Source organism: Juglans regia, chromosome 3, assembly GCF_001411555.2.
Source record: "Juglans regia cultivar Chandler chromosome 3, Walnut 2.0, whole genome shotgun sequence".
Taxonomy (NCBI): Eukaryota; Viridiplantae; Streptophyta; class Magnoliopsida; order Fagales; family Juglandaceae; genus Juglans; species Juglans regia.
In genome coordinates this window covers 11369499-11391311 of record NC_049903.1, presented here as the reverse complement: position 1 = coordinate 11391311, position 21813 = coordinate 11369499, and the positions used below count along the sequence as shown (strand labels likewise).

Here is a 21813-nt window from a genome sequence, read left to right as displayed (position 1 = left end):
CCAATCCAGTTCTCGTTCTCACAAAACATTGCCAATTATGAATTGCATTCAAACACAACGCGCAGAGTGGCGAACTATCGAAAAATTTAATTATAAGTGATTTTATATATTAATATGTATATCTATTCAATATAATTAATTAAAAAATAAATTTTATTAAAAATAATGTTAATTTAAATTTTAAATATAAAAATAATAATATTAATATAAGAGTAGTACGTAAACTTACTTGTTTAATTCTGACTGGTAACACTGACGCATCACGAATGGGATCCACCTGGACGGCTGAGACGTTGAGCTCTCAACTGAAGCAACCAATCGCTCTACGACACGACTGCGCCAGCCAAGACGCGACCGCATGACGCATGAAGCAAGCGACCACATCACGGCTCAGCCCTAGTTCCTTCCGCCTTCCTCGCGTACGCACGCGCATGCACCAGACCCATAGGCACAATACGAAGTTATACATACCCAATTCCAATCAATCACTCGCTCACACCGGCCTGATAACTCCAGCTTCAGCTACCAAGAGCAGCCAACCGCTCAATTCCTTTTTCCGAAAATAGCAGAGAAGGAAATTTACGCACTAATCCACGACTCCCTCCAGATCTCTGCCTCTCATTGATTTCGCTTTCTCATTATTAATCTGTTTACGATACCGTAATTTGCTATGATTCTTACAGCCTTTTAATTGCGGTATCCTCATTGGTCGGTTTGAAAATGATTCATGAGGTTTATATCTGTTCTAACGGCCTGTATTTCCAACAAAAGCTGGAAGCCCGGGTTTGATTTCGATAAGGATATTTAGAGAATTTTAGTGCCTTTTTGTTTCCGTTTTAGTTTTTATTTAACAAAAAAGGAAAAATGAGGGTTTCGAAGTCTCAGGTTTGGCAACCCTGCAAGAAGAAGAGGTCTTGATCCTTGAGCTCTAAAGAGAGCGGAAATCTGATTCTAGAGAGGGAGAGACATTGAGAGTGGAAGGATTTTGGAGAGAGACAAACAAAAAGAGAGAAACAAGTTTGTGAAGGAGTCCGATTCTGGAGTGGAGGAATTGCGCTGTGGGGGAGGTCCCAGAGGGAGAATATGGCGTCTCGGTCGAGCAATAGCAACAGGACGCGCGTGGGGAAGTACGAACTGGGTCGGACGCTGGGTGAAGGCAATTTCGCCAAGGTTAAGTTCGCTCGGAATGTCGTTTCCGGCGAGAATGTGGCCATCAAGATTCTCGATAAAGAGAAGGTTCTCAAGCACAAGATGATCGGCCAGGTCTAACTCCCCATTTTCGTTAGGATTTTACTAATGATGGATGATTTCTTTTTTGGTTGGATTAATTCCTTGCATTTGTACGGATTTTGTTAAATTTATATGTTTTGAATAATTAAGCTTTTCGTTTTTGTTTTAAATCTTGGTTTCTCAATTTGGAGGGGTAATATTTGGTGATTGACTGTTTGGTTTCCTTGAAAATAACTAGGAACTTGGCGAAGAAATTTTTGTTACTTTTAGATGAAAACAAAGCAAAAGTCAACATTGGCGAGGTGACAAAATCATCTTGTCATTCTGTGACCAAATACAATGTACAGGAAGTCGTATCGAATTTATTATTATTATTATTATTATATGTTCCTGTTACGAGGGAAAGAAGTAGACTTGCCTAGCATTTTAGTTGGGAAAAATTGTAAACTCTTTGAAAATAACATCTTGTTAAAAAAAAGAATTGAAGAGACGTGGAACTCAGTTTATTTCAGTTTTATCCGGAACAGCTGAATAAAATTGCAAATTGATTGAATCGAATTCTATTAAGTTTAGATAATTAAGTTTTATATGACTTGATTTTGAATCAAGTGTGTGGATGCTAAAAGATAATCTTTTGTACGGAGTCATAAATTTGGGAAATTTTGCGTATTATAGTGAAGATGTGGCAATCAACTCTAGTTAGGAGATATAAGAAAAAAAAGAAAAGAAGCAACATTTTGATTGCCAGATGAGTTTCACCCCGTACTGGCAGTATGTGAAAAATGTGATATATGTATGAATGTGGCCATGCAAAAATATTGCTGAAGTTTTAAAGTTATTTCTTTCAGTTTGAATATCAATATGTCTTACATTAACTATTTTTCTGACTGTTTTATCCTTGCAGATTAAACGTGAAATTTCAACAATGAAATTGATTAGACACCCAAATGTTATCCGCATGTATGAGGTTAGAGAGCAGAGCTGCCTCCTTTAATTTAATTTTTACCTTATCGCAATAATATGGCATGACTAGTCATTCAGTATATTCTTCATGCTTTATTTTTAGTCGTTGATATTAACCTTTTACAGCGATAAATTTCTATGTTCTGGATTTTCCACATGTTCAGTACTTAATTATAATGTTTCTTGACTATCTTCTGCATCCAAATTGATTTTGGGCAGTATTACTGGTGTAGGTGATGGCTAGCAAGATGAAGATATACATTGTTTTGGAATTTGTGACTGGTGGGGAGCTGTTCGACAAAATTGTAAGATAGTGATTGTCTGCTGCTGATGATTAACATACGCAATCTGTAATAAAGTGCCTAAATTACTTGTTCATGATATGTTAACGACTCTATATAATAACTGGTCAAGGACAGAAATCTCGAGCCTCGCCCAGTGTTTCTTAGGAATGAGAGCAATAAAGGTCGCATTTAGAGATTTTTTAAACTTTTGAAGAGAGTAAAATTCATTGAAAACCTGCATAACATCACCTTTCACAATGTCCCAACAAGTTTGAAGAAAACCTATTGAAAAACCATCTGGCCCCGACGCTTTATCTTTAGCCATTCTAGATATAAGCTTGTAAATCTCCTTTTCAACAAAGGGTTTCTCCAAAACACTCACACTCTGCAAGTCAATTGCCTCAAAAAGTTCAAGGCATCAAGCTTTGGCCTCCAAGGAAACGATTCTGTGAGGAGAGTCTCATAGTAATGTTCTATATGGTTTTCTAGTTCGGGAGGACAAGAAAACACCTGAGAACCTGATTGAAGTGACTCAATAGCATTATTACGCCGATGTGAATTAGCCACTTTGTGAAATAACTTCGTACACCTATCACCTTCTTTCAACCAAAGGGTCCTGGATTTTTGACGCCATGAAGTTTCCTCTGACAACAAAACCCTCTCCAAGTTTGCCATAACCATGCCCTTCCTCAATAACATCTCATCTGAATTATCTCCCAATAACTCTTTATCCTCAAGCTCTTGCAGTTCCTCCAACAGTGTAGACTTTTGATTATCAATGTGACCAAAAGCCTCCAAATTCCACTTCTTCAAATCTTTTTTCAGTACCTTTAACTTACTTGCAAGAATGTAACTTGGAGTACCCATGAATTGATATGAAGTCCACCAAGCACGCACCATCTCTACAAACCCATCTGCTGTTAGCCACATGTTTTCAAACTTGAAATACCGGCGCCCCCTGTGAATACCCCCACAATCCAAAAGGATAGAAAAATGATTAGAACTGACTCGAGCTAGTCGTTTCTGACTAACTTCCGGATATTGAGCTTCCCACGTAGGAGATACAAGGAATCTATCCAATCTCGACCACACCCGCCCATTTGACCAAGTGTATTCACCTCCTACCAGGGGGAGATCCATGAGGTCAAGATCGAAGATTAACTCGCGGAATTCTTCCATGGCCAGAGAATTCCGACAATGTCCTGAACGCTCACTAGGAAAGCGAATAGTATTAAAATCGCTCCCATACACCACGACACATCCCATAATGAGTATAGACCCGCCAACTCCTCCCACAACCTTCTCCTATCCCTATCCACGTTAGGTCCATATGAACCTACAAATGCCCATTCCCAACCATCAACCACATTTTTAAATCTAGTTGCGACTGAGAATTCTCCAATACACTCCTCGATCAACTGAACAACTCTTTTGTCCCATATAATTAACACTCCACATGAGGCTCCCAAAGAAGCCAAATAAGTCCATCCCGCATACGAGCACCCCCATACACTTCGCACAATTTTCCTATCAATGAAACGCATCTTTGTTTCTTGAAAACACACCACATCATCCTTCGACATCCACAATAATGATTTGATATGGAGGCGTTTATTGCGATCATTAAACCCCCGTACATTCCATGATATAATCTTAGTCTTCATAAGAAAACTATATTGCCCCTCCCTTTCGATCTGTCCCTTCCACCACTCCCTTCTTTCACATCATAATTAATGGAACAAGTTAGCCTTTTAAGCTCCCTATCCTACTTTGTGGCTGACTTCGAATGACTATCCTCAAGTGCTATAAGAAGAGCCTTGAATTGTTCTTCGTAAGCTCCAAACGAAATCCCAATGACATCTTGAATCTCCTATACCTTCTTAAACACCCAATTTGACGAACAACTCCCATAAGTAGAGCTGGGAGGGAGTGTACACAAAGGAGTTAGGATGACCCCCTCCTCACCTGTGCTGACGGGAGAAAATAAAGCCAGTTCTGATCCACACACTGAATCTGACTCCCCACTGGAAGGAACAAGACCCATCGGAGACCCCAGTGATGAAAAGCCATGTTCCTAAATGACTGACTGCACCGGATTCACCATTGGGCCTCCATCCACCACATGGCCTTGTCTGTGTATTTTCCAGCGATAACCCACAAGGCAGCGACATGAAACCCACCAAAAACCCGTCCTCTGCCAACGGTAACTGCACAAGAGCAACATCTGCTCCTTCGACCACCACTCGCGGCTGAGACTGAATGTTCTCCAACAAAAAGCCAGGTGACAGCGTTGGGAAAGCAGCCCTCGAAATGAGCAGATCCTCTGTTACCTCGCCGTCATCCCTGTCTTCCCGTCGGAGTGGCCTTATCGGCACACCATGGTGGTCGCCCGCCACCGGCAGTTCTTTCTGTGTCGGTGTGGGAGCCGGCAAGGTGCTTATTGCTCTTAGTTCTGGTTAATGGCACACCGGCTGGATTCTTTGATAATTCGCGGGGTCTGCGGCAGGGAGATCCTCTATCTCCTTTTTTTTGAAATATCTGGACCTTCCTTTGGGAGCAACTTTCAAGAATAGAGCTATATGGGATGAAGTAGTGGAGAAGATAGAGAATAGGTTGGCTGGCTGGAAATGAGTGTATTTATCAAAAGGGGGCCGTCTTACTCTCATCAAGAGTACTCTCACTAACCTATCCACTTATTTTTTATCTTTGTTTCCTTTGCCTGTAGGGGTGGTGAACAGAATGGAGAAACTTTTTAGGGCGTTCTTATGGGGAGGCATGGGAGAGGAGAAAAAATTTCATCTGGTGAGTTGGAAGACTGTATGTGGCTCAGTTGTGAATGGAGGGTTGGGTGTGTGTAACTTGAAAACTTTTAATAAAGCTTTACTAGGAAATGACTTTGGAGATATCATTAGGAGGAGGGATCTGCGGAAGGATATTATTGATGCTAGATATAGTATTGGGTTGGGTGGTTGGTGCTCTAATGAAGTGAGAGGGGGGTATGGTGTGGGATTATGGAAGTATATAAGGAAGGGGTGGCCATGCTTTGCAAATCAAATTCGTTTTGTAGTTAGTGAAGGCAATCGAATCAGATTTTGGCGAGACGTGTGGTGTGGAGATCAGGTATTGGAAAGGGTTTTTCCGGCTCTATACCGTATTGCAGCTAATAGGGAGGCCTCAGTATCGGATGTGCGGTTATTTTCTCATGGTACGCACCAGTGAAATATTCTGTTTAATAGGGATTTCCATGATTGTGAATTACCTAGTGTCTCAGTTTTTTTCAGCTTATTATATTTCACGGAGACTCCTATGGCACAACGAGATAGCTTGAAGTGGAGGTCTAATAATCACGGGATAAGTACAGTTAAGGCGTATTATAGCATCTTGACTACACATCTTGACAATACTCCGTTCCCATGGAAGAATATTTGGAGAGCTCGTGTGCCTTCTAAAGTAGTTTTTTTTTTTTGTTTGAAATGCTGCTCTTGTGACGATATTGACCACGGACAATTTGAGGAAGAGAGGTTGTGTATTGGTGGATTGGTGCTACATGTGTAAAAAGAATGGAGAATCTATAGACCATCTCTTAATACACTGTGAGATAACAAGGGCGTTGTGGGATGAGATCTTTCAAAGGGTTAATGTTGCTTGGGTTATGCCTATGAGGGTGGTGGATTTGTTGGGTTGTTGGACAAAGTTGCAGGGCTGTCAACAAGTGGCAGCAGTGTGGAAGATGATTTCGTTGTGCATTATGTGGTGTACTTGGACGGAAAGGAATGCAAGGTGCTTTGAAGATAAGGAGCGCACAATGTCCGAGTTGAAGAATTTTTTTCTCCACACTCTAATGTGTTGGTTTTCCACTATTGTTTTGCATGGGGACAATATTCAGGATTTCTTGTCTTTAATTTATCGTTCTTAGAATGTATTTAGGAGCACTTATGTATACTTCCTGTGTACAAGGGCTATACCTTTTTCATTCATATATATAATATCTATCTTTTAATGATAAAAAAAATATATATATATATAATAACTGGTTTTTGCATTGTATCTCTTGAGCTAGGCAAGTAAGGGGAGGTTGAAGGAAGATGAAGCTAGAAAGTATTTTCAGCAACTTATTAATGCTGTGGACTACTGTCATAGCAGAGGTGTCTTTCATAGAGATCTAAAGGTGTGATTCCTTACTGTTGTTTCTGCTAATGTCTTCGGAATGTTAGCCCCCATGTTTTCAAAGTTAAATAATTCAGTTGGAGGTGATGAACTGATCTGTATGTATTTTTTTCAACTATCTCAAAATGAAAAAAACTGATGACATTTTCGTTTGTCTTTTCACAGCCAGAGAACTTACTGCTTGATGCTAATGGTGTTCTCAAAGTTTCAGATTTTGGATTGAGTGCGCTACCACAACAAGTTCGAGTGAGTATGAAGACTTGATGCCTTACACAAAAAAGTGTAATTAGGTGTTTTCTTGTGTATACTTCCTGTGTACTTGGGAAATGCCTTTCATTGTGGTTCATTAAAACCTTACTTTTACCTATAGAAAAATTTGCCTTGCACAAAAAGAATATCATAATAAAAGTTATCGAGAACTTAATATGAGAGGTGTTAGTGGCTACTGGCCCCTAGAAGCCTCACCTTTCAGTTTGATTTGTCTGTGCCTAACAGTCTGTTTTGGATTTTTGATACTGTGGCGAAGTATGAGGCATCTTTGGCATAATCAATTTGTGAAGGTTTTATGACTGATAATCTTATCCCTCTCTTTAGGAAGATGGGTTACTTCATACAACATGTGGTACGCCAAATTATGTTGCTCCAGAGGTATATTAGGTCTTGTTTCTAAGTGCAAACTACTATTTCTTAATCTTATGAACCTATTTTTCATTCACACCCTACTTTTCCAGGTGATCAACAATAAAGGATATGATGGAGCAAAGGCAGATCTGTGGTCATGTGGTGTGATTCTTTTTGTCTTAATGGCTGGATATTTACCTTTTGAAGAATCCAACCTCATGGCATTATATAAAAAGGTTAATTGCTCTCTGGTTCTCTGTTAACTCATACTTCCTAATGTACATGTGAAGGCAGTGAACTTGTTACAGACGCAGATGAAGTAGGTAGATAATTTTCTACACTGTAAACAATTTTAACAAAACTGAGTGATAGCTGGTCAATGAAGTGGCGAAAGGCAGTGAACTTGTTACAGATGAAGATGACGTAGGCAGTTAATTTTCTACACTCTAAATGATTTTAACAAAACTGAGCGATAGTTGGTCAATGAAGTGGTGCGTACGTGGAAGCCATGCTTCTTGTAAGGCAACAGAATGGGAGCAGAAGAAAAATTGGGGGCCTTCGCTTTTTTTCTTTTTTTGTATTTACGCAAAAAATAGAACATCTTTGCAAATGTGTCATCACTGTGGTCTTTTCCGCTTAAAACTTTTACTATGTGTGTCTTTCTGGTTGCTTGTGGTGATTGTATGATGCACAATTTACATTGTATGGTGTTGATAGGGCATTCTCTGTTCAAGTGCGATTTGAATGCATAGATCTTATTGCATTGTTGTGTATCTTCTTGTCAATAATGCTATGTATACAATACTCAAGGAAAAGAGCACAGGTCCCAGACAAATGATAATTTAGTAATTGTTTTAAGTGTACGCCACTTGTAAAGTGTAAACCATGCAGTTGTAAGATTTGTGGTGCATACGTAGACAACATAAGTTCCTATTGGGGCGGGACTCTTGGGCAGGTCTAGTCTGTCTGATCTTTGAGTGCTTGCTATTTTTAAAATGTGAACTTTATATTCTTCATTTATAAGGCTCCATAATCTGATCATTGATGTTTATAAGCTCTATGCTTGCTCTATGATCTATCCAGATATTCAAGGCCGACTTCACATGCCCTCCATGGTTCTCCTCAAGTGCAAAGAAACTGATCAAAAGAATCCTGGACCCTAATCCCTCAACAGTACGTCATTGTCTCTTGTTCATTATTATTGTTTACAACCATGTATTTCTTTTGTATTACTTATAAAAATGTATTTATTGCTTATTACGTAAATAAAAAATGTATTTCTTGTGTATTTAATATCTGAGCCAATCAAATGAAACAGCGAATTACAATTGCTGAGGTCATTGAGAATGAGTGGTTTAAGAAAGGATACAAGCCGCCTAGTTTTGAGCAAGCTGATGTTAGTCTCGCCGATGTGGATGGTATTTTCAATGAAATTGGGGTAAGATTCATGTTGTAGTTATATTGTTCTTATTATTGTTTTGGTTTTTTGGTTATATTGTGACTTTATAATTTCTGTTTACCATGGACAGGATTCTGGAGAGCTTATTGTGGAGAGGCGGGAAGAAGGGCAGCCTGTGGCTCCTGTCACCATGAATGCATTTGAGCTCATCTCTACATCTCAGGGCCTCAACCTCAGTACTCTCTTTGAAAAGCAAATGGTATGCTTGACTTTGGCTGTGATATCTGACATGGAAAAAGTTGTACTGGAGAAACGTGATATTTCAACTGTCGAGGCAACACCTCATATATATCACATGAGAAAGGATGATGATCTGTTGACCTAAATGCTAACTTAAGGCAGTTCAAAAGGATGTGATTTTTTTCTCCACATGTTACTAGGCTTGAGGATGTGATAATAGTACACTTTGTGCTCAAATTCTGTGTAGGTGTTGATATTTTCAAACTGCATGTGAAAATAAAGGCTGGTTGATACTTCAAAATAAGTGCTGATATAGATAATCAAGAATAATTTTAGGGAAAATCACACAAGCCCCCAAACTAATATTCATTTTGCAATATGACCACCAAACTATCAAAATCGTCACTAAAGGATTTTAAGTTGTAAAAATAGAGGTAGTATAGAAGGTAAATGACAACTTTGATAATTTAGTGGTCGTAATACAATCTGAGTGGTTGTTTAAACTGTAATTTTTCCATAATTTTATCTTTAAAATTTTGTACAGTTGAAAGAGCTAACTAGCTTGTCATTTGTTGTTGGATTGACACCTTGACATCAAATTTAAGAAATTGCTGACAAGTCTATGGTAACCAGGGACTTATTAAAAGGGAAACCAGATTCACATCCAAATCTCCTGCTAAAGAGATAATCTCAAAAATCGAGGAAGCTGCAATGCCTCTTGGTTTTGGTGTAAAGAAAAATAACTACAAGGTTCAATACTCTCTTTTCCATGCAATTATTGCAATTGTCTGCTTTTGTTAACTTTTTGATGACTGTCAATGGTTGGGTTTTGTAATCTTTTTGTCAAAATCTTGATAACTTCATGGTTAAGTTACTCATGCAATTGAAGGGACGAGGTACATTAATCACAATCAATATTTCAGCATTTCCCCTCATGTTGGGCAAACTTCTTAATAAGTTGGCTCAACATGTGGGTTTTTTTAAAAATTGAAATAGGGTTAAAGAGTTGAGTGAGAGAACTCCCATATTGTTGTTCTGATACTACGTTAAATTACCAATTATTCTAAAAGATTTAGTTGATGAGAAAATTTTTATTTAATCATTCAGTAAATATTTCCACAATGTCGAATATTTATATTGCATGATTGGTTGCATAAAAAAGGCCCAATAAAGTGTATTCACTTGCAAAGTATGGTATTAATCTTCTGGTTCCAAATGAGATTCATTTAATCTCGTTGCTTCACTTTCTCATGGTTGGAAATTTTGAAGGGCAACTGAAGAAATCTAGAAGTCCAACTTTAGTATTAATCAATCAAGTATTCAATTATCTTTCACTTCTGACACCCCCACCCCCCAATTTGTCCCTCATTTTTTACCTATCTCAGTTGAAGCTTCAAGGTGAAAAAACTGGACGTAAAGGTCATTTATCTGTGGCAACAGAGGTACATCTATTTAAATCCCCCCCCCCCCCCCTCCCCCCCCCCCCTCTCCCCTCTCCTCTTCCTGTAATTTGTCCAGAACTGTCTACAATTCTCTTTTTCAGATTTTTGAGGTGGCCCCTTCACTCTACATGGTTGAGGTTCGCAAGTCTGGAGGTGATACTCTAGAATTTCACAAGGTATGGTCTACAATGTCGATTGCACTTCGTGGCATCTATTATTATAAAAATATTTAGCTATTGAAATTCTGCCTCCATTGGCATAGGCCATGGTTCCTAGGCTTCCTCACCTAGTAGTGGTGATTTCTCTGCCACCAAGCTATCAAAATGCATGTGTAGTGCTGCCAATGGACTACACCAAGGTCCTTGTTGCTTGCTTTTCAGATTTTGGAAGGACAAAACTTAGGGAACACAGGCCTGAGGGGTTAGTGATGGTAGTGGAGTGCTCTGGGTCTCTATTTACACGTACCTGCATCACAAGTGATTCACAACTGAAAGTCTCCCTCCATGTCATTCCCATACCAAGGATGGGCAACTTATGAGTCCCCATCCCCACAACATTTCTTCAGTAATTATAGATAATAAGTGTGTGTGTGTGTGTGTGGGAGAGAGTCTAGTGACTTATGTGATGGTTGTGCACGGGAAATAGAGTGAACCTTGGGGTTTACATATACATAAAGTGCATGGAATTTTTGTAATTATGTAATAATTGAAGGGCAAAGTTAAAAATAGATGTGATGTGGCATGGGACAAGGCAACCTAAATCTGTCACTGTCAGAACCCCATATTCATCCTTTCCCCTTTTCATTTTGTAAAATTATATAGCTGTCCCATATGGTCTGAAGCAGGGAGGATGACCTTTTGACCCAACTCATTGCCTCCACTACTTGGGGTGGCAAAAAGCCTGGACATACAGGCCACTTTTAATTCTGGTATATGAGATACACATCAGGCCAGGGACCTAGCACGTGGCTGCAGATCTGGACTACTGTTTGTATTTCTGAGCCCATTGGGGCTTTTATGTCAGCCGAAAACCAAACTCCGTCCTCCTGCATGTGGCTTGGACTGGACAGGCCAACTTTAGAATCGGAACCTTTAGATATTGTTATTTTTCCATCTTATGAAATCATTTGTTTTTTCCTCATTAGCTCAAGTTTGCAATCAATTATCCCAATGTTGCAGTTCTATAATAGTCTCACAACTGGGCTGAAAGATATTGTTTGGAAAACTGGGGATGAAGCAGAGGAAAGGAAAGGAGGTTAGTTTTCATTATTGGTGATTATTTTCATATTTCTTTTGAACTATAATTCATTTGCCAATGGTCTATTGATTGTGATTCTTCTAAAAATATATCAGTTGACATGTAACCAGGCTAATGAATGGCCCATTTTCATATTTTCTAAGCCGATACCTTGTAGTGAATGGCCCTTACTTTTTAGATTTGACAAACGAGAGATTTTCTTAACCAGAAAAGTAGACGACATATCACATTAACTCCCCCCCTCCCCTCCCCTCCCCCGCGGATGGCAGATCTTGGGGATGTTCTCTAGTATTATACATAAGCAAGAATTATGTGTTTGCTTTCCCTTGGCATAATCACACAAGCAAATAACATTTACTTCTTTTCTTCTATTGGTTGTAATTCTACAGGTGATGGACCTGATGGTGTTGTGGCATCTAATTAAGGGTTTTCTTCTGGCAGTAATATTTGTTTCTCCGGGTGAAATTGTTCAGAGTACTCAATTATGGACTGTGTCGCCTTTGCTTGTCCCTCTCATTCTGAACCCAATTGTTGGTTGCCTAGACTCTCTTTGGATTAGACATTGCAAATATATCTGTACATACTTTCTTCGCCGTATGATTGGGTATTTTTGGTTCACATCTCTCAAATTTGTGTGAAAACTACTGTACTGTAGCCAATTAATTTTCCTTTGGGACGGGTATTTTTAGTATCGAGTTATGTATATGATGGATGATTGCCTCTGTACGTGAGCGAGTCTCTAAACTAGCTTTTGATATATACTTTTATTAACATCACTTCCATACATTTTAAAAACTCAAAATTTAGTTTTTCTGTCCTGTTAAGTTTTAACTGAATAATATGCCACGCAGTTGGAAGTCGAAATATAATTAACATGACAGAATGAAATTATATGAGCATCATAAAAAACAACATTCATATGCTATAGTGGCCGAGAAAGATTTTGACAATTAATAGGACATGTAACCTTCGTAAAAATGGCTTATTATGCATAGGAGATTGTATAAAGTAAAAAGCTCTCTTCATTTTTTTTCTTTTCTATTTTTTTTTTCAAACTCTTAGTGATGTTTTTATAAGGTTATGAATGATATACAACAAGTAAACTAAAGTCGTGTTTGAATAAAATTAGATCATATTCCACTCCTAAAGTCTAACCACGTAAGTACGAATTCAATTTGTTTACACACCCTTATAAATCCCAATAGTTTCCAAGAAATTTCTTAGATATCGATGAATCATAAAAAACATGCTTTAGTACTACTGGTGTTATTTCTTAACTCACAATTTTTAAGAAATTTTCTAGATATCGATGAGTCATAGAAAACATGCTTAAGTACTTTTGGTGCTGATTTTTCAAGTCAATGGACGTTTTCTTCACGTCCATTGCATGCTTAATTAATCAGTACATGACCTTTCAAATTTAATGACTTGACCATCAACATACGTCATGACTTTTCTTTTATTTCAGATTAGATCAATAATCACAATCCACATACTGGTGGAGGTCCTCTTGATCGTGAAGATTTTTTCTTCAATCATCTAACAAGCAGGTCTCACATTTATAAATTGAGCATGAACATTACAATATATCGATACGAGCTGACAACGATATTATATACTCTAAAAACATATAATTAATTTTCTATATTATTGAAAAATGGGTTTTCGATAAACGTCTTAGTTTTTAAATATCTTTTTACTTTTTGTCAATGAAAAATAATTATATTTTTCTTTTAAACAAGAACCAAAGTAGTCCCAATCTTCTTTTTCCACCCCAATATATACGCAACGTTGAAATCTGACTAGTGTAAATATTGCAAGTGATAGACCACATAATCAACGTCCCATAGAAGACGGGCTCGACCATCATATATGTAGAAGACAAGCCCTTTGACATTGAAAGAGATAATAACAACTAATGGATCTTCATCTGATCACTTTTTATATTATATATAATTTTTATATTATTATAATATATATTATATGCTACATTTCTAATTAACATAACATGAAATTCTAATCTTATTATTCGAGTATAATAATCTTATAACATAAAATTAATATACTAGTATAATTAGACATTAATTATACAATTTTGATTTTATTATTCAAGTTTATTAATATCACTAAAAAGTTACGCACTACTTATATTATACTACTATAATTTAATATTAAAGAATTAGTACTTGTTAATAATAAATACTAAATTTTCACAATTAAGTTTAGTATTAAAAAAATTATAATATTAAACATATATAGTGTCACACGTGTAAATAGTAAACCGAAAAATTGGACTGAAATCGAAAAAATATAAAATTCCAAATTTGGTGATGAATCGGTTCATATCAGTTTTAAAATTTTTAAAATCGGTATATACCGGTTCGGTTCCAAAATTTCTCCAAAACCGGACCGGTTACACCCATATACTGTAGCCAATTGAGGTTTGATTTTCCTTTGGCATTGGGTATCTTGAACAAAATCTGGACTAATCCCGAAGTGTACATTTGGGTCTATTGTGTTTGATGTATTGGTGCTGCTTTTATATCCGAGGGGATGACTTATGTATATTAGGGGTGTAACCGGTTCAGTTTGGTCTGATTTTGGATAAAATTTGGGATCAAACCGGTATGTATCGATTTTGTATTTTCAAGAACTGGATTCGCATCGGTTACCTCTCTAAACCGGTACTTACAGTTTTATCGATTCTGGTCCGGTTTTTTAGTTTTAATATACTATATACTATATTATATAATATATAATAGTATATTATAGTATATAATACTATAATGATAATATATTGGAGTATATTATAATATATATTATAATTGTATTATAGATTATAGCGATATAGTATTAGTATAACTATTAATACAATAGAAAAACTATAATATATATATATATGAATCGGTCCGGTTTTAGAAAAAAAAAAATCGGAATTGGATCGATTTTGACCAATTTTATGAAAAATAAAATTGGTATCGAACCGAATCAAACTCAATACTAAACCAAACCCACCAGTTCAGACCAGTGCGATCCAAATTACCGGTTTACCGATTTTTTTACACTCCTAATGTATTGATGGGTGATTGCCAGTACATGACCAGGCAATTAAGGGAGTCAACTCTTAAGGCTTTTGATATATACTTTTATTAACATCACTTTCATACGTTTTAAAAACTCGAAATTTAGTTTTTCTATTCTGTTAAGTTTTAACGGAATAATATGCCACGCGGTCACAAGTCGAAATATAATTAACATGACGTAATGAAATTATACGAGCATCATAAAAAACAGCATTCGTTCCCGGTAGTGGCCAAGAAAGATTTCGACAATTGATAGGATATGGAGCCTTCACAAAAATGGCTTATTATGCAGAGGAGATTGTATAAAGTAAAACTCTTTTTTTCATTTTTTTTTTCCATATATATATTTTTTTATTTCAAACTCTTTGAGTGATGTTTTATAAGGTTATGAATGATGTACAACAAGTAAACTCAAGTTGTGTTTAAATAAGATTAGATCATACTCCACTCCTAAAGTCTAACCACATATGTACGAATTCAATTTGTTTACACACCCTTATAAATCCCACCAGTTTCCAAGAAATTTCCTAGATATCGATGAGTCATAGAAAACATGCTTCAGTGCTACTGGTGCTGATTTTTCAAGTCACGGTTTCTAAGAAATTTCCTAGATATCGATGGATCATAGAAAACATACTTCAAAACTACTGGTGCTGATTTTTCAAGTCACAGTTTTCAAGAAATCTCCTAGATATCGATGGGTCATAGAAAACATACTTCAATATTATTGGTGCTGATTTTTCAAGTCAATGGACGTCTTCTTCACGTCCATTGCATGCTTAATTAAATAGTGCATGTCCTTTTAAATTTAATGACTTGACCATCAACATACGTCATGACTTTTCTTTCATTTTGGTTAGATCGATAATCACAATTCACATTACTGTAGAGGTCTTCTCGATCGTGGAGCTTTTTTCTTTAATCATCTAACAAGCGGGTCTCACATTTATAAATTGAGCATGGACACTATAATATATCTATACGAGCTGAAAACGATATTATATTACTCTAAAAGCATATAATTAATTTTCTATACTATTGAAAAATTAGTTTTTGATAAACATCTTAGTTTTTTAAATATCTTTTTACTTTTTGTCAATAAAAAATAATTATATTTTTTTTAAACAATAATCAAAGCACTTTCAATTTTCTTTTTCTACCCCAATATAAAAGCAACGTTGAAATTTAATTGGTGTAAATATTCCAAGTAGTAGGCCGTATAATCCACGTCCTATAGAATCATGATCGGATTGACTAGTCAACCTAGTGTAGTTGTGACGGCAATATCACATTCTTTGCCGGTCTTTCGTGCTTCATCAACTTTATATATTGATTTGGTGTGGCAGGACATGTATCCTTAATTCCCAAAAGAATATCATTAGCTGTTCATGCAAGTATTTCAAGAGCAGTATGGCTAGTTCCCACAACTTCGTTTCCATTGCTCATCTCTTTCTGTTTTTCTTCTTCCTCTTTCTGTTGGGACCTCCTTGTTTGGAATTTATTAAACACGCTTCATGCACCGAAAGCCTAACTGTCAAATGCTTAGAGAAGGAGAGGAAAACACTTCTTGCCTTCAAAGAAAGTCTTACAGATCCATCAGGTCGGCTCTCTTCTTGGGTTGGTGAAAATTGCTGTACATGGATAGGCGTTGGTTGTGACAACAGAACAAGACATGTCGTCAAGCTTGACCTGGGAAATAGCCAACTTGAAGGTCAGTTACCATCTAGTCTGGGAAACCTGACCAACTTGCGTATATTGGAATTATCTGGTAACAATTTTATTGGAGAGATACCGAGCTCATTTGCCAACCTTTGCCAATTGCAAACGTTTGATCTAAGTTACAACAACGTAAGTGGGGAGATAGTTGGGCTTGTGGATGGTTTGTCTCAATGTTCTACATCCAGCCTAGAATCACTATCTTTGAGAGGCAATGAATTGCTTGGAGGTATCCTGCCACACTCATTGGGAGGGCTCGAGAAATTGAAGACTATTGACCTCGAGTTCTGTTCTTTTTGGGGCTCAATTCCATCTTCTGTTGGGAAATTGTCATCCTTGCAGGAACTTTCCCTTTTCGAAAATCAAATGAATGGAAGCATTTCAGAAACCATTGGGAATCTATCAATGCTGGTTTACTTGCAGTTGGGTTCCAATTTTTGGGAAGGTGCCTTAACTGAAGCTCATTTTCAGAATCTCTCTCGATTGGAAGATTTGTTTTTGTCTGTTCCAGAGTCCACCAAATGGACAATGGTCGTAAAAGTAAATCATGATTGGCTTCCTCCTTTTAAGCTTTGGAGTCTCGTAATAGAAAATGTGTTGATTGGACCATAGTTAGTTTCCAGCATGGCTTCAAAATCAAACGGAGCTCGAGAATCTTCGTCTTGTCAATGTTGGCATTTCCGACACAATTCCGCACGACTTTTGGAATTCCTGCTCAAATATTAGGGAATTATATTTTCCCAATAATGGACTACGGGGACAGGTACCACACTTACCAATTCGATCAACCTTTGGCAGATTACATTGACTATAATTCAATTGTTCCAATATTTGCACTGATCACTTTTTCTCATGAGTACTTTTTTTTTTTTGTACAGATCCCTGAAAACATAGGTGAACTACTGCCCGAGTTGTTATATTTGGACTTCTCTTCAAATTCTCTGACTGGTGGAATTCCCTCTTCTATTGGAATGTTAAAAGAATTGCGAACTCTTTATTTGAAAAAGAATTATTTATCTGGGGAACTCCCTCCTCATTGGAAGAATTTGTCATCATTTTTTGTATTGGACATTTCAAATAATAGCATATCCGGCAAGTTTCCAAGCTCAATGCAATATTTGAGTTCACTAGAGCTGTTATCATTAAGCCAAAATCATCTTGAAGGGGAGCTTCCTTCCTTCTTTAGATACTACACACGCTTGAGAAGCCTCGATCTTGGAGAAAACAAATTGTTTGGAAACCTATCGGCATGGATAGGAGAAAGCTTATCATCTTTAGTGAGGTTGAGACTGAAATCTAACTCTTTTGAGGGGAGCATACCTTCACAATTATGTTTACTTTCAGGTCTCAAGATTTTAGACCTTGCAGACAATTATCTGTCAGGGGGAATCCCTCCATGTCTGGGGAACTTGAGTACTGGAACTAGAGATGATTATGATTCTTCTGGGGAAATGTTAGTGGATCTGAAAGGTAATGAATATCTATATGATTCAATTCTCCGTCTTGTTTATTCTTTAGACCTTTCAAACAATAATCTATCAGGAGAAATACCAGACAGTATTACAAGCCTATCGAAGTTTATCAACATGAATTTGTCTGGGAACCATTTGAATGGAAAAATTCCTGAAAATATTGTGAATATGCACAATTTAGAATCGCTTGATCTCTCAAGAAACGAGCTTTCTGGTCCAATCCCTGAAAATTTGTCTGCTTTGAACTTTTTGAGTCACTTGAATTTGTCATTCAACAACTTGTCGGGACAAGTGCCATATGGAAGACAACTTCAAACACTGAATGACCCATCTATTTATGAAGGTAACTATCTACTTTGTGGCCCACCTCTTCCGAACAAGTGTCCAGGCTCTGAAACTGAACCTAGAGGATCACCAGGTGAGGGAAATGGAGAAGATGACAGGGACGGAAAGGGAGTACTTGATTCACCAATATCATTCGACATTAGTTTGGCAATTGGATTTATTGTTGGATTTTGGGGAGTTTGTGGGACTCTGATTGTTAAAACTTCATGGAGGCAAGCTTACTTTAGAAGCTTTGATCATATGAAAGACAAGATTTATGTTTTCATTATGGTCAAATTGGTTCCCTTTCTAAGGAGGATCAAGTTGGAGAGAAGATGAATCTTATGGGAAATTATTAGATTGGTCAGAGTGGTTCCCTCATGTGGTCATACGCGACAGGGAAAACTCCTAAGTTTGCTTGTATGTTTTTTTTTTTTCCTTCTTCTTCGTTCTTTGAATGCTTAGACTTTTATTTGCTGGAAGCTTTTCTAAAATATTTGGTTTTGGTGTTATATTAGACCTTTTATCCTTACCACATGCATTGTGCCATTCAAAGATGATAAGTGGCATCACAGGTTCTTTATACCCAACACATATATATATATATATAGTCTAAGGTTTCCACAGTTAAGGTCGTGTCATGTTTTTATAGGAGGGTGTAAAAGTGAATTATACACCACATCCGATTGAAATTAAATTTTTTGTGGAACCATAGAAGTGAAAAAAGAAAAAACACAAAATTATAACAATATATTATGATATTTTGCCTGAATTAGGCTTCATAGGAACCCTCCACGATAATTAATAAGATGATCCTGAAGCACTGCATGCCGTTCATCTTCAGTTAACAATATGTGTGAATCAGTAGCAGTCAAGAGATTAAATTAGATTGTTGATCATCATGTACTGCTGCTAGCTGCTCATGTCCAATTTGTTGGCAAAATTAAAGCAAACTTAATATGAACCATTCTTAAAATCACAAGGACAAAAGGATGAATTAATCAAATCATCGTAACTCTGATCTCTCACACTCTCTCTCTCAAATTAATCATTAACAAAACTTTTTATTTTTTTATTTTTTTACAAAAAAAAATTAAACTTATTTAACATCCTTTGTATATTTAAACATATTTCAACCTATTTAACAATAATATATCTATCAAACAATAATATATCTGACAATATTCCAAGCTCAATGCAGTATTTGAATTTGGTAGAGGTGTTATCATCACACCATAATCATCTTGATGGGGATCAACTTCCTTCTTCCTTTAGAAAATACAGAAAATTGAGACACCTCGATCTTGAAGGAAATTGATTTTCTGCAAACTTGCCAGCATGGACTGGAGAAAGCTTATCTATTATCATATTTGTGGTCGGTTTTCACCCTGAATTATAATGATGAGATAAAATGAGATGAGTTGAGTTGAGAGGAGTTGCGTAAACAAACAAGATCTTTTTTTTTTATCAGTAAAAAAAGAGATATTATATATATGAATGAAATAGATAAAGTCCTTGTACACAGGATGTGTACAAAGGAACTCCTAAATACATTCTAAAAGCGAAAAATTAAAGACAGGAAATCTTGAACATTGTCCCATGTAATACAATAGTGGAAAACCAACACATTAGAGTGTGGAGAAAAAAATTCTTCAACTCAGTCCTTGTGCGTTCCTTATCTTCAAAGCAACGCGCGTTCCTTTTCGTCCAAATATACCACATAATACACAACGAAATCATCTTCCACACTGTTGCCACGTGCTTACAACCTTGCAACTTTGACCAACATCCTAATAAATACACCACCCTCATAAGCATAACCCAAGCAATATCAACTCTCAGAAAGATCTCATACCACAACACTCTAGTTATCTCACAGTGTAGTAATAGATGGTCCACAAATTCTCCATTCTTCTTATATAAGTAGCACCAATCCAATACTACACATTCCCTCTTCCTCAAGTTGTCTGTGGTCAATATCTTTCCAAGAGCTGCACTCCAAACGAAAAAAGATACTCTAGATGGCACACGAGACCTCCAAATATTCTTCCAATGGAACGGAGTAATCTCAAGTTGCGTTGTCAATATGCTATATACACCTTAACTGTACATAGCTTATGGTTATTAGACCTCTGCTTCAAACTATCTCGCTGTGTCAATGAGATTTCCGTGGAATATAATAAATTGAAAAATTCTGAAACAATAGGTAATTTCCAATCATGCAAATCCATATTAAAAAGGATATTCCACAAATGCGCACCCAGAGAGAATATTTGCACCTCAGCTATTGAAACTTCCATATTAATTGCAATACAGTATAAGGCTGGGAAAACCCTTTCCAAAGCCTGGACTCCACACCACACGTCCCTCCAAAATTTGATACGACTGCCCTCACCAACTGCAAAGCGAACTTGATTTACAAAACATAGCCACCCCTTCCTTATATACTTCCATAAACCCACCCCATAGCCCCCACTTACTTCCTTAGAGAACCAACCACCCCAAGCGACCCAATATCTAGCGTCAATAGTATCCCTCCACAATGACCCCCTTCCAAATAATATCTCCATAGCCATTTTCCCAATAAAGCTTTATTGAAAATTCTCAAATTATAAACACCCAACCCCCCATTCACAGCTGAGGCACATACAGTCTCCTATCTAACCAAATGAAATTCTTCTCCTCCCCCATTCCTCCCCATAAGAATTAAGAACGCCCTAAAGAGTTTCTTCACTCTGTTCACCAGCTCTATAGGCATAGGAAACAAAGATAAAAAATAAGTGAGGAGATTAGTGAGAGTACTCTTGATAAGAGTGAGACGGCCCCCTTCGATAAATACACATGTTTCCATCCAGCCAACCTTTTCTCTATCTTCTCCACTATCCCATCCCATATGGCTCTATTCTTGAAAGTTGTTCCCAGCGGGAGACCCAAGTATTTCATTGGAAAAGAAGACATCTTACAATCCAGGAGGCTAGCTAACCTGAGAATATTATAAACCACACCCACAGGAACCATCTCAGACTTGCCCAAATTCACCTTTAGCCCCGACACTACCTCAAAGCAAAATAGCAATGCTTTTAAAGATTGGATCTAGCTACTCTTTGCTTCACAAAAAACTAATGTATCATCTGCAAAAAGAAGATGTGATATGACAATTGTGCCACCATCACCATTGCCCACCTGAAAACCTGATAAGAAATCTCCCCCAACAGCAGTCTGCACCATCCTACTCAAAGCCTCCATAACTATGACAAATAAAAGAGGAGATAAAGGATCTCCCTGCCGTAGTCCCCTCGAACTAGCAAAAAAACCAGTAGGTGTACCATCAACCATAACTAAGAACCGAACGGTTGAAATACAATGACGCATCCATGCAATCCACCTATCTCCAAAATTGCATCTCTCAAGCATGTATAAAAGGAATTCCCAATTCACATGATCATAGGCCTTTTCCATGTCGAGCTTGCACAGAACACCCGAACCTCCCTCCCGTAATCGATAATCCAAATAATCATTTGCAATAAGTACTGAGTCAAGAATTTGTCTCCTACTAATAAATGTGTTCTAAGACTTAGTGATAATCTGTTCTAACACCGGACTAAGCCGGTTAGC

The 21813-nt window shown here is 37.1% G+C and overlaps 3 protein-coding genes across 3 annotated transcripts; all 3 read left to right on the top strand.

Annotated features, from left to right (window-relative positions):
• The first annotated feature begins 403 nt into the window (after positions 1-403).
• Positions 404-12365, top strand: LOC109011067 (CBL-interacting serine/threonine-protein kinase 23). Its single transcript, XM_018992116.2, has 15 exons — positions 404-1263; positions 2135-2197; positions 2427-2498; positions 6538-6645; positions 6810-6890; positions 7239-7292; positions 7376-7501; positions 8349-8438; positions 8584-8703; positions 8795-8923; positions 9538-9654; positions 10290-10346; positions 10448-10522; positions 11525-11600; positions 11993-12365. The coding sequence occupies exons 1-15, from the start codon at positions 1084-1086 to the stop codon at positions 12025-12027; spliced, it is 1383 nt and encodes a 460-aa protein (XP_018847661.1). The 5' UTR covers positions 404-1083; the 3' UTR covers positions 12028-12365.
• Positions 12366-16059: 3694 nt separating this feature from the next.
• On the top strand, positions 16060-18783 carry LOC109011068 (receptor-like protein EIX2). Its single transcript, XM_018992117.2, has 2 exons — positions 16060-17165; positions 17281-18783. The coding sequence occupies exon 2, from the start codon at positions 17374-17376 to the stop codon at positions 18535-18537; it is 1164 nt and encodes a 387-aa protein (XP_018847662.2). The 5' UTR covers positions 16060-17165; positions 17281-17373; the 3' UTR covers positions 18538-18783.
• On the top strand, positions 16097-17014 carry LOC118347974 (receptor-like protein 53). Its single transcript, XM_035688683.1, has one exon. It carries the CDS (start codon positions 16097-16099, stop codon positions 17012-17014), a length of 918 nt encoding a protein of 305 aa, XP_035544576.1.
• Positions 18784-21813: the final 3030 nt, after the last annotated feature.